At 27.6% G+C, this 14,277-nt stretch overlaps 1 protein-coding gene across 6 annotated transcripts in view; it reads left to right on the top strand.

Moving 5' to 3' along the window:
* Positions 1-13,541, top strand: part of Bmcp (uncoupling protein Bmcp mitochondrial) — a 62,778-nt gene extending 49,237 nt beyond the window's left edge. For all 6 annotated transcript variants that reach the window (XM_075357254.1, XM_075357255.1, XM_075357259.1 and 3 more), the window contains 2 exons: positions 1,776-1,874; positions 4,088-13,541. In XM_075357254.1, coding sequence (XP_075213369.1) covers positions 1,776-1,874; positions 4,088-4,207 — 219 coding nt within the window. In that variant the 3' untranslated portion in view covers positions 4,208-13,541. The remainder of the gene's footprint in view (positions 1-1,775; positions 1,875-4,087) is intronic.
* The last annotated feature ends 736 nt before the right edge of the window (positions 13,542-14,277 follow it).

Raw genomic sequence — 14,277 nt, 5'->3', positions numbered from 1 at the left:
AGCATACATTTTTTGTTTTGAAAATGTTTGTGGAAAACTTTTGTTGAATTATTGATGTTTTAAAGAAAGCTTTCTTCTCTTTCTGCCGAGTTCTGTAACAAGATAAGGAAACATGTGTTCCTTGCTTCATCTGTTCTTCTTTTACAGTTGGGAGTCATCGTTTATGAAGAAGAGAGTTGATGTGTTATCGACATTATTAAAGGATTTTACTATCAGAAAGGTTAAAAGTTTGCATCCCTGTGTATTTTCATGTGCTGCAGCTTGCTTCAGGGGTTCATCATTATTCATGGTTTGCTCGCATGTGTCCCTCTCCGAACTAGATCTTTAGATCTAATAATACTGCAGCTACAGCGATGCAATTTTTGTGTAAGTTGGGGGTTGATATTATGTTAAGTAAAATTTTTATAACTTGTATTTTGTTGATACAGATGATACATTGTTTTTAAAAGCAGTATAGTTTTACGTTCACTTAAATTATAAATTTTCACAGTAACAGTATTGTTTACCCATTAGTTTTATATAATTATAACCACAGTGATGTTTGTTAGTGTTTTTTTTATATCAGAAGAGATCTTTGCTTTGAAGTTAATTTAATTTTAGACTGTCCAAACTACATTTTACTTTACATCATTTCAAAATTTTAACCATTTTTGATATAGAACTATTAAATCAACAAATTTGGAAAACTTTCTACTAAGATCCTTTAGAATGAAGAGTACTGGTAGTACTCATAAGGTACACAATGTAGAAAGTGTAAAGAATTAAAGTTAAGATCGGATGAGAATTTCTGTTTGATTTTAATGTTGTCGAACTGTTTACAGAAAGTTCAATTAGAAATATATGACTTTAATAGATATTTTAGTAAAATAAAATAATGGTAAGCTATTTTCACATGATTGTAACATACTCAAGCCCCAAGTTTAGGTTTGAATGCAGTTTTGTGATGTGTCATAAGGTATCTATTCTTTTTTTTTGCCCTTTAACACTAACTCAGGACTAGAACCAACTATTACTACATTTTTATGGAGTTCCAGCAGCAGATATCAATGCTTCAGGATATCTAAAAAAAATTTTTTTTTTAGACAACTAGTGGCTGTCTTTGGTTTCGCATGCATTCTTGATGTCAAAGGACTCAAGCTTGAGACTTCTGCTCAATTGTTTGATCTTCATTCTTGACAGCTCTGGATGGTGCTTGAAATTCAGCTTGCGGGTTTTTTGTAGACTATATGTTATTTTCTATAAAAAAAATAAAAAAAAGATACATTGAATTTGGTGTAGTACTCACTGAATGAAGAATTTTACACGTTGCAGAAACTGATGAATTTTTTCAAAATTGCATAAGTTTTTCATTTTTTGAAAAATTGACATCTTTTTTATTATATGTTTCTGAATAAATTAAAAAAATCATCTAAATTGGTGCAGTAGTTTCTGTGTGATTAAATAACAAACAAATTAACATGTTTATACTGTAGTGATGATTTATTGTGTACTATCATTTGATTAAATTCTGAATTTCTACTGAAAATCAAATTGAACAACTCCCACTCTTGTCTGATTCAATGATAATGGTGAAAGCAATAAAAATATTGATTTTTTTTTAATGAAAAATAATTAACATGATTAATGTATATTTTGTATTAATGAAATAGCTCATTATTTTTGTTCACAACTTAATAGTAATCATATGTTAATTTTTTATCATGAATTGTTTATGTTTAATAAATCAGATTTTGTTATATATTGTAGTTATATAATAAATGTTTTTTTTTTTTCAGACAAGGTTAATGAATGACAGAAAATTAACTAGGTCTCTGACACATAGTTTAACTCCTGCAGTCAGATTATATTCAGGAAGCGCTGATTGTTTCGTCCAGGTACTGTTTCAGTATATATTCTTATCAGATACATTTTGTGAACATCTCAATGTACTTTCCTGTAGCTTACATCAATTCTTACATAAAACTCATGCTCTTCCTTTGTTATTTCTTCACTAAATTTGTATATTGAACATAAATGACGATCGATATTTTTTGCCTTTGATGTTAAGTTCTGTCTCACCTTGGATTGATCTCGCTGACCTTCCTAGCTTAAAAATTACATAATTTTTTAATTATGAAGAGTTTGACTTAGGATTGGGTCACTTATTTTATAAATCAATGTTATTATTTTTCCATTATTAGCATTATATATATATATATATGAGGTTTGATATAAAAATATGCAGAATTTTTAAATTTCCTGAGCTGTATAATTCCAATTGTTTAAGTTTTTTTTGTTGTCCTGGTAAACTTGTCCCTAATGTATGTTTACATTGGTAACCATATTGGATGCTTAGTTTATTATCTATCAAAAAGGTTACATGTGCTTTTATATGGTCAGCGATTTTTAAATAATGAAAAAATGGAACAAAGAATTTGTTTTAAATTTTGCTTTAAGAATTGAATAGAGTGCAGCACCACATTGGAAATGTTGAATTTTTCTTTTGGTAATTCTTCTAAGAATAAAACAAGCATTTACAAGCGGTGAAAATTTTTCCAAAAATGCTGTGAAGATGTTGAAATTGACAAGCTCTCCCAGCACATCAATGACCGATGACAATGTCAAAAAAGTGAAGAAAATGATTATGAACAATCACTAAATCACAAACAGAGAAGTTGCTATGATGTCATATCATTTGGTTCTTATCAAGCAATTTTTTCAGATGTTTTGGAACAAATTTTGCTGCCACATGTTTCATTCCAAAATTCTTGAATTTTGACCAAAAGCAGTGCCAAATGAACATCGCTCAGGAGTTGCTGAATGAAATGAACAACAATCAAGAACTGCTCAAACGTTATGATGATGAAACATGGGTACGGGTATAATGTTGAAATTAAGGCCCAATCATCCCAATGAAATCTTCCTGAAGAGCAAAGACTGAAAAAAGCTTGTCAAGTTTGATCAAATGTGAAGGTTCTGATCACTGTGTTCTTCAACGGCTTAGTGTATCATGAGTTTTTACCACCAGGTCATATAGTCAATAAGGAATACATCATTTGCATGAAGCAGTCCAAAGATAATGCCTGGGTTTGTGGTGAAACAATTTGTGGCAATAGCACCACAATAATGCACTTGCTCATACTTCACTGCTCATTCATGAATTTTTGGCCAAAAACAACACTGTTATGATGCTTCAGGCTCTGTGTTCATTGTACATCACCCCCTGTGACTTCTTCCTATTCCCCAAGTTGAAAAGAACCATGAAAAAATGATATTTTGCCAACATTGAAGAGATAAAGAGAGAATCGCTGAATGTCATACCAAAAATTGCTTTAGTTCCAAAGATGCTTTAAATACTGGAAAGGCAAAGGGGAGTCCTTTGAAGGTGACAAAATATCAGTATTGATGAATGAAATAAAGATTTTTTGAGAAAAATTAAAATTCCACATTTTTTTTTATCAAACCTCATACGTATGAACTTTGATAACATAAAATTTATACCATTATTATTAGCCTATGTTAAATGTTGACCGAGTTATCTACATGAGTTCAGTAAATAATGTATATCCTTTTTAAAAATGTGTAGATTTATAAAAAAATGTTTATAATATTTTCATTTAATTTTTGCATATATGTGGTTACAAAAAATAAAAACATCTAGATGATCGGAAAGAAGTTTATACATTCTGTCAAAAAGTGAAATAACTCGAAATAAATTGAAAATCTTTTACTGTATTTAGTCAAAATTTATGAAGACCAGGCTTAAATTTTGAAATTTTTCAATCGACTAATAGGATAAATTATTTCAGTTTTGCTCTCTAGCATTGAGTGGATTAATAAATTTTATTAAAAAAGGGTGTTAAAATGAATATTTCCAAGTGAAATCCTGTGAACTTAGTTTTTTTGTTTCTTTTCTGAAGTGGTGTTCTTTGTAGCTCCTACTTAGTAATTTACTTTATTGCAAGTGATATTTTATATAAAACCCTTCAAATTAAGTTTATCATAGTATAGAAAATCATTTTTAATTTTGGTAACTTTTGCTAACTATTTCATTTTAATGTTTTTGTTAGATATATATGTATAACTCATTATTTTTATTTTTTTGTAGACTGTTCGAAATGAAGGTTTCTTAGCACTCTATAAAGGATTTGTTCCAACTTGGGTACGAATGGGTCCTTGGAATATTATTTTCTTTATAACTTATGAACAGCTGAAGACATTTTACTAAATAATTTTCGCCTGCCCTTCACACGTACTGTGCCTAATTCTCACCAAATATATTTCATCTGCTTTATTAATAATTTAGTTGTAAACTTCTTTCATTGTAATAAAAAATGCATGTGAAACACAATAAAACATTAAAATAAATTTTTCGTAAATATCGGGTGATTAAATAAATGTACCTGTTTACTTAGTTAAATATTAAGCTATTTCTTATACGTTATATATATGTATTTATTTAGTTTATATTTAATTTAGTGTGAAGGATTGGACGTATTGTATTGTAATGTTATTTACAACATTAACATGTGATATAATGTGTGTATATTTGTTTATTAAATGTATTTAAAGCAGTATTTTTTGTTAACTATTAAAGATCTGTTCTTTTTTTTATCGTAAAAATTGTTAATATTTATTAAGTATATGTAATTTAATGTTTTGAGCAACTGGTACTGATAAATAAATGTATTAATATAAAATGTTTTTATGACGGTTAATATAAAAGATTAAAACTTCAAAGTGAACTTATTTTTAAATTTATTTTTCTATTGTTATTGAGGTAAGTAGGTTTTTAGTGATATTACTTGAATTTAGACATCATTTCACATTGAATATTACTATTACTAAGCTTTTAAATCTAATTGCACTTTCTATATATTGTAGACCCTTATCATCTTGTTAAAATAGAACTAAGGGTAATCCATATAATCTGCTAATCAATAAAATATGGAAAAAAAATAATTTGCTCTTGTAGTTTTAATTCTGCTACTAATATACATATGTGGTAAGGGGATTTAAAAGTAAATTATTTGTTTTAGCTTATTTTTTTGTCCTATCCTTTATTCTATTGAATTTGCTAATTTTATATTCCTAAAGAAAAATGAGTAAAAATTGTAAATCGTGTAATGATTTTTCTTAGAAATGAGAATAAGAATATGTCAAACAAAACTGATGACATTGTATATAAATATACAATTTTGTTTAAGAAAATAAAAGGGAAAGTATACTGTTCCGATTAACTTTTTTTTTCTTTTTTTTTTTTAAGAGTAATGTACAATTTATAGTAATAGTCATTACAATATTTGTACATTAAACTTATTAATAGATTTAGTGATTAGTTAACTTAGGTTTAACAATTAAACCTTAGATTTACTGATTAGGTTTCAGATAGATTGACTAATTAGTTTTATAATTCTCATTAGTCTTAAAGTTATTTACTTGCTATTTGTTAGTTTCCTTGGTTAGAAATATTACAAAAAAGAAGGTCCATATCTTTAAATGAAGAAATATTTAATTATATATGAAGGTTTGCTATAGATGCAAGTGTTACGATATTGATTTAATCAATGCTGACTGCCACAGTGACTTAATCAGTAGCACAGCGAATACTAAACTGAAGGCTTAGCATTCAGTTCTCAACAAAAGTGTGGATTTTATTGTGAGATACAGCAACCTTTCGAAGTCTTCCTGTCATTGAAAGCCATGTGGTAATATATTCATTAAATGTGTGTGTGTGTTTTCTATATATTTATATATTGAATAATCAATTGGCAGAGATAGATATTTATTTTGCTTTAGTATAAATCAAATTTTCAATGTTTCTCAAGTTTGTTTTTTTTTTTTCAAAGATTTTTTCAGACAATGTTGAGCCTGTAGGTATTATTTATACCAGAATAAAAACTTCTATAAAATCATTTGGTGATCATAAAATTAAACTAATAAAATGTTAATGGGAATTTTTGTATCCATTAGTTACTATGTTTAAAAACTATAAAGCAATTTTTAAATCATCTTAAATATAGTTACAAATAAATGTTACAACCGCTTTATCTGCCTGAAGTAACTTGATTGAAAGGTATCTCAGGTAAAGTTCTTGTGATGTTCACCGTAAATTAAAAATATGTTGCAGTTGATTTGAAAACTGGTTTATAGCATTTTTTTTTTTTGTAAATGGTTACTACTTTAAATATTTCTTATTGCATCTGTAATTTATTCTTATAGTATGACAATGATTTAAATTGAGTTTACTAACCACCCAATTTGTTTTTCCAAAGACAATAATCAAGTGGGGATGTTTAATTAGCTTAATTAGCATCTTCAGTTACCTTAGGGAAAAAATTATGGCAGATAATGAATGATAAAAATATGTCATTTGTAGACACCTTCAAAATTCTTAAAAATTTTATTTTTTAACTACAGGGTGGTGCACGAAATGATCCAACATTTGGTTTTGTTAAAAAATATATTTTGAACCCGATGTAGAAAAGTAAAATACACTGTGTTTACTATATATCTGGAAATTATGTACTGCTTATCACTTGTTCAATATGACCTCTATCACGTTTAGCAACTTCTTCAACACGAACTCCTATGTTGTTAACTCAACAACACATATCCTCTGTTATCTCATCTCAGTGATCAGCACTCACTGATCACTGTACGAGAATGTTTAGGAAAAATCTTTTCTTTTAGAAATCCCCAAAGAAAATAATCACACAGATTTAAATCAGGACTGTTCAGGGGGCCAGTTTTGTCTATGCACAAAACGATAAGAAATCGGTTTGAAATAACATTTGTGTTAAAAGTTTCATGCAGAAAGTCTAAAACAGCATTAGCTGTGTGCAGTCTGGCTCCATCCTTCATGAACCACTCGTTTTCTAATCGAAACCCTTTTGCAAGAAACTGAGGAACAAAATTATTACGCAGCATGTTTAGATAACGTTCACTGTCCAAAAAATAATGGTTCTATTACACAATGACTGGAGATAGCGGCCTGTACTGTAATTCTTGGAGCGTGATACACCTTTATATGAAGCACGTGTGGATTTTAAACACAAAAACACAAAATGTGTTTTTGGCCAAAAACAGCCTTGTCTAGGTGAAAATGTGCCTCATCTGAAAACTAATCATTCAACAATACATCTTGGTACACAGCCCATTCAACAATTATAGCCATTCTTTGATGTTTGTTGTCAACTGTTAATTTAGGCAAAACTGTTATTTTTTACGGATACAAATGCAAATCAGTTTTTAAAATTTGCTGCACAGATTGCCTAGAAATCCCAAGTTTGCTGCTGCTTTTCTTGTTGATTTGTCCAGACTCCTCAGCAATACTGCTCTGACATTTTTGACATTCTGTGGAGAACAAACATCAGCAGGCCATTCTCGCTTACTCTCAATTACTGAACCGTTACTATTATATTTTTCGTAAAGTTTACGTATTGTTTTAAATGAGTGCAACCACCAAGTTGGAAAAGGGGAATAAACCATCTTTATATAAGCACCACATTTTTCATTTCATTTAAAAAGAACAGTCTTTACACACTGTTCAACAGTCTAAGTCTTCCTTTGTCAGCCATCTTCGAACGATACTCAAACAGTGAACTTGGAAGAAAAAGAAACTAATATTCATGAACTGCTATCACTTCTGCCAACATAAAACACAATAATTATAAACCTAAACAATTATTACCAAAACAAATGTTGGATCATTTTGTGGACCACAATGTACTACTTGTGTTACTACGCAAGTAGTAATCTCAAATAATTGTTGTCAATTAAATGTCATTGAGAAATTTAATTAGACAAAATCTCTAATATATGTACATTTTTAATGTTAAAGCTATAAAAAAATTATTTAATATGAATTATCAATAAAAACTACATTATATATTTTTTTATAGAATTATGTCACATTTGATTATGTTTTTACAGTCTGGAATTTCATAACATAATTGAATCTAAATTATGGTATCAGCTCTATAGTTATAGCTCTGAAAAATTGTTTGATTTTCTTTAAAAAAAAAAAAAAAAAAAAAAGTCAGGAACAGTGTGTTTAGTTAGTTGTAAAGCAGATACAGGAGGGTCAGTTTTGATTAAAGTATTGTTTTTAGTTAAGAATAGAAATTCCTTATTATCAAAAATTTATTAATAATTTAAAATGATTGGTTTATTATGTAATACGATCTGAGTATAGTTTTGTATGATTTTTCATGCTGTTAAATTTAATTCTGTGAATTAGTTTGGTAAAAATTTGAATAAAAAAAAATTATTTAACAAAATATTAAGTTTTAGCTGCACCTAATTAATATTAATCTTATACATTAGGTTAAGTTCAACCTAAAAAAGACTGTTTGACATTTAATTATCTTTATAATGGTTGCGTAATGTACTTTGTAAATTTTTATTAATTAATGGAATCTTGTTTTAATATATTTTTTGCTACACTGTAGCAATCCCTCATTACCTGTAGAGTTTGTACATGTATTATGACATTAAGTTATTCATTTTTAAGTACATGAAAAATGAAAATAAACAAGTACAGCAGAAAAAAGATTGTGTGGTTGATGGATGACATTACTCACGAAAATTAATTTCATGGTTTTAAAAGATTTACTTCTGCTTACTGAACGAAAACATTAGTTAATGAAATGCAATAAAAATAGCATACCTCACTGACAAAATCCACATGCTATTCTTTGATTCTGTTTATTCAAATCAACAGGAACCTAACTGAATGATAAATTATATATGATACAATGAAATTCCCTTAGCCTCTGATGTTTCTAATTTTGTTTCACATAGTGGCAGTTTGTAATTGTCATGGCCATCTTATCTGTATCTTTATAATATTGTACATCTACTAGTTACTATTAAAATCTTCTGTTCTTGCTGACAATAAAACAAATTTGTGAATTTAATAAATGCTAGCCACTTCAGTTTATGAATCGTTCTTCCAGAAGATCTTTTCAGTTTCTTTGAAGATCAGATGACTGTATATTTGATCCATGTTGCTTTTTTCAGATAATGTCATTATCAAATTAGTATACTTATAAATTACATACTTTTAAGCGAGTTGGGTTTGTGGCTTTCTTATATGAGTATAATATTTACACGGGGATTTGAGAAGAGTAATTCTGATTATGTACGTGGTACATGTATTTCTACTTTATATCTGTTGCTGAATATACTAAATCCAGTCTGTACTATGTAAACTTAAAAATTAGCACCCTTGAATAATATGAAATTAACAGTATTTATCAGAAGCAATTTATATAAAAATTAAAATTTCATTGAACTGCAGACGGACTCTTAGTTCAAATTCTAAATAGATTTCATAACTTCCTCAAAATAGTATTATTAAAAACAAAACATTATCACCTTAAACATTACTGATGATGAGGCTGAATAAAAGATCTGAAAAGAACTTCTGGAAATTCTTCTGAAAATACCTTTTAGTTAACCACTCGTGCATGTGAAGTTACTCTGTGGGATTTATAAGATAAACTATTGCACACATTACTTTACACAAGTATTACCTTAGTATTTACAGATATAAGTTGTTTCATGAATTCTTTGTTGCTGTGTTACATATAACCTTTATTTTTGAATTGAGAAGATTATTTTATTACTGGGGATTTATATATGTATTCCTTTAGCTCATCTTGCATTATCTAGTCTTTTAACTTAATTAACTTGATAGTTAATTTAGTTACAGAAATCTTTTAACTGTACACTGTGTGTGTTATTTTATCTGTGATTTACAAAGAAAAAATTTGAAGCTAAAAGTTATTTTTTAGAATTTAATAAGGATGTTATAAGCCATTTTTGACAATGGATGTAAATTGTGCCATGGATTTTTGTTTATGCATTTGTCATTTGATTATTATTGAAATTGTCGTATATGCATGCATTTTTTTGTATCTCTGTGACAGGATGAGCGTAGGTGATCTGTTTCATGGCGTTTACTCCTTTCTCATATAAAAATGTTGGGTTCAATTGTCGAGGAAAATTGCAGGAATATACTCTTTCATCAGCTTTGTAGTTACATAAGCGTAAATTTATTGTAGAAATTGTGTAGAGAAAATTTTTTAAATATATTATTTGAAAATCATCTAGTGTGGTACCATCTATTAATTTTGTAAACATCATCTTAAAGCATATAATTTGTTTATTATTCACATATTACAAAAATTGTTTAACCGATCGCATTTCTTTTCTTTTTTTTTTGCTTGATATTGCCACATAAGCTTGAAGCTTGTGTGTGGGATATGGAAATGGAATTTTGTAGCATATGAAAAATGCTATGTCTGACCGGGATTTGAACCTGAGACCTCCAGATCAAAGGCTGAGATGTTACCACTCGTGCCACAAAGGCCAGCAATGATTTTAATGATTTAGGATTGATTGTATGAAAATTTTCTCTTGACATTGAGATAAAATGAAGCTTACATAATCCCTAACACAAAAAATTTACGTTTTAATTCTGTATAATGAAAAACATAAACGGTCGGTACAAAAACTGTTTAATGACTAACGTGTGTTTGGCTTCGTAAAGAAAAATTAAAATAAACATTTATAGACAAACGGTGATGTGTATGAGTAATACAGTACGGTTATATATATACTTCAAATTCACTTTGCATTGCTTTTTCTCAGGGTTATAGAGCACCTTGTGCTTGTAATTTACCGCTCTTTTTATCACAAGAAAACAATTTATATGTGCATATGATGCTATATACTTCAGTATAAAGTATCATTTAGTGTTAGTTTAAATTAAAAGTTTTTTTTTCTGATAGGAATTGAAAATAGGGTTGCTGCATACCAATGGAAAGAGCAGCAGAAATAATGTAACATAGTATGGAAAATGAAATTTAAAAAATGGACATGGTGTAGTACACCTCTGAGGCACCTCTCTCTCTCTCTCTCTCTATATATATATATATATATATATATATATATATATATATATACACACACATGTATATGTATCATATTTTTATAAGTACCTTTTTTTTTAAACCCAGAATAATTGTACTTTGTCACATTTAAAATTTAGTATTCAGTTAATCCAGTTACATATATTCCAAACAATTCTTATTAAAGAATTATGCATTTATTTTTTTTATTGCCTTTAGATAACGTAATGATGCATTTGTTACACTTTATTATGATTAATTTACATTTCTTTAATGTTATTTGGCTTATATAAAAAGAATATTACTAGTGCAAAAAATATTTATACTTTATTATAATGCTTTTAATACTTGTAAGTGGAATATCATCTTAATACGGCCCTAAGATAATTTTATTACTGGAATTCCTTACTTGGATCTTATTTGGATTACAGATGCTATGAAAGCAATTTTTCGTGTTCGGAAGTTAAACTTATTGCATTTTTGATATACCTATTTGATTTTATAAATTATTATTATCAATTAAGATTTTTTAGACAGCATTCCATTTCATCTGTTGTATATTCTACAGTCAAACCTCAGAAACTCAAAGTGAACGATTAATATTTTTCTCAAATTACTTAGATGTTGATTTGATAGCTTTTACAATGCCATACAATGATATTGAGTATTGTCCATAATCCCAGTTTTAATGAGGCAATTTTATCCGATGCTCTTATATAATATTTTGTACTAAAACTTTTCTGTAATATTTTTCCTACAGTTAACTGTTGATCGGTTAGTAGATTATTTGTGCACTAAAACAAAAAAAAAAGTTGTAAAATAATATAATGGAAAAGAGCAGAATACTATAAGTTATCAATTATAAATATCAAAGCGTATGAGGTAATACAAATTGAATGAACCAGACTAAACAGATAATTTTTAACTGAACTGTATACAGTAATTTTTTTAATCTTAGTTATACAACTGTTCTTGATAACAAAACGGTAAAGTGATAGATAGATATTCATTTATTGAAAACAAAAACATAGATGCGAGGAACACTTTTTAAGTAGTGCAGAAAATGAGTTGACGAAAACATGTGCAATTTCTTTTTCGCTGACCTATTTTCAAAGAAGTGATTTCCTACCTCTACATGAATCATAGCAATTGTTGAAACAAGGAAATATGTAAACAATCGTGTAAGATGTGTCATAACTTGCAAAATAGTTTCATTGCTGGTTTATTAATAATTTGCCTATACTCTTGGTATTTAGATAGAATTATATTAAGTTACAGTTCTGAAAAAATTTGAATCTGCTGTTTTTTATTTTTCTATTTAAAAGCTCTTTGTATGATGGGAAAGAGAAATGAGTTAATGAAGTTTGACTGAATTTGGAAAAATAAATAGTATACTTTCTATAATTTGAGGGATATCCTTTAAAAATACACTAAGCTTTTCTATGACTTGTACCATGTCATTTTTTAAACATCGCTTAAAACAGTCCCAGATAGTCATAGATTTATTTGAGTGTTTTAATGAGGCTATGAAATTAAGTATTGAAAACTAACAGCATGCCTTTTATTTTGAACGTTAAGGAAAGGCATTTATTCTGATTATTGTTTGTATCTGTAATTATTTATCAATTAATTAATTATATGTCTATATCAATAATTTTTTCTAAGTTTTAAAGATAATTTGTTACTTTTAATATTTCAACTACGTATATATTTATTACTTTTTATTTATTTATTTAAAATATACTATGATGTTTTAGTTCCTTAATTGTTTTAGGTTATGAAACAAGAAGATATACCTCGTACAGTTTTAATAAGTACAGTTTAATTGTTTAAACTTGTATTATTTATATTTATTTTGGTTTCATAAACTTTTTTTTTTAATGCGTGTGGAAATAATGTGCAGTATTATTATTAAAAAATTATTTTCTTATTTTCACAAATTTTGAAAATTTTATATCGAAGTATTGTTATAAATAGTTTAACAAACTGCATTATAGCAGCAGAGAATGTATTTAAAAAAAGAAAATTTTTTTGACTTTTCTGTAATGTTTAAACAGAGATTGCAGAGATCTTTACTTTTTCAGAATGGATTTTATTTTTAATAATGAATTAATTATTTTAAAATTATAATGTAACGTTTACTATCTTGGAGACTAATTAATTTTATTAATTAAATAAAATTAATTTTTTGGTTCGAAATCTTTTTTACAGATTATCAATTTTATTTCAGTGACTGAAATGATAAAATCTCTGTAATTTAGAAATTAATATATTAGAAAAATGATAGAAAAAGTTCCATTTTGAGAAAGCAGAGATTGCCTTTTTTTACTCACAAATATTTAATGAAGATCATAAAAAGACAAGGTCATGCATGAAAAACGTTTTTAATTAATTTTAGTAAATTAGTATGTAAATATAATTCAAAATCCTTTTATTTCATGACAATTATTACATGATGTGTTAAATTTTGTGGTACAAAATTTGTGAAGTTGCTGCTAGTATTTATAATGTGATATAATTATTATAAAAGCTTTGTGGATCTTGGCACTGATACTTAATAAATTTGTTTTAAGATTCATTATGATTACAATGATCTGGTTAATGTTTACTTATTTTGTTAATAAATAATTAAATTTCTGTGAAGAGTTGTTTTATTTAAAACTGGTTTTTTTTTCATAAAGTGTATTTGAAGTCAGGGGTTGGGGTGTTAAGAACTACAATTTAAACACATGAAATAAAAACATTTTAATTTTTTAGTAATTTTTGAAATTATGATAATAAAATGACTGCAATATTTACTTTCTATATATATATTAATCAAAGAAAAAGAGAATAATTTTTAACTTAATTTTGGATACAACATTTTTGAATTGAGTAAATAAAAAAACATAATTTTTTTTTAAAATATTTAATTCTTTGAAATAAGATTACTGAAATTTTTATTTTGTGATTTTCTGTCATTTGATAAAATTAGTTTTTCTAAAAGTAAATTGAATAAATATCTGAAGACAAATGAACATGGGCAGGCATATGAATTGGACCCACCGGGTTGGTCTAGTGGTGAACGCAACGCGTCTTCCCAAATCAGCTGATTTGGAAGTCGAGAGTTTCAGCGTTCAAATCCTAGTAAAGCCAGCTATTTTTACACGGATTTGAATACTAGATCGTGGATACCGGTGTTCTTTGGTGGTTGGTTTTCAATTAACCACACATCTGAGGAATGGTCGAACTGAGAATGTACAAGACTACACTTCATTTACACTCATACATATCATCCTCATTTATCCTCTGAAGTATTATCTGAACGGTAGTTACCAGAGGCTAAACAGGAAAGAAAGAAAGAAGAAGGCATATAAATTGGTGTTCAGTATTTTTAAAT

This window comes from Lycorma delicatula, chromosome 2, assembly GCF_047948215.1.
Source record: "Lycorma delicatula isolate Av1 chromosome 2, ASM4794821v1, whole genome shotgun sequence".
In the NCBI taxonomy this organism is placed as follows: domain Eukaryota; kingdom Metazoa; phylum Arthropoda; class Insecta; order Hemiptera; family Fulgoridae; genus Lycorma; species Lycorma delicatula.
This window is presented reverse-complemented; position numbering and strand designations above follow the sequence as displayed.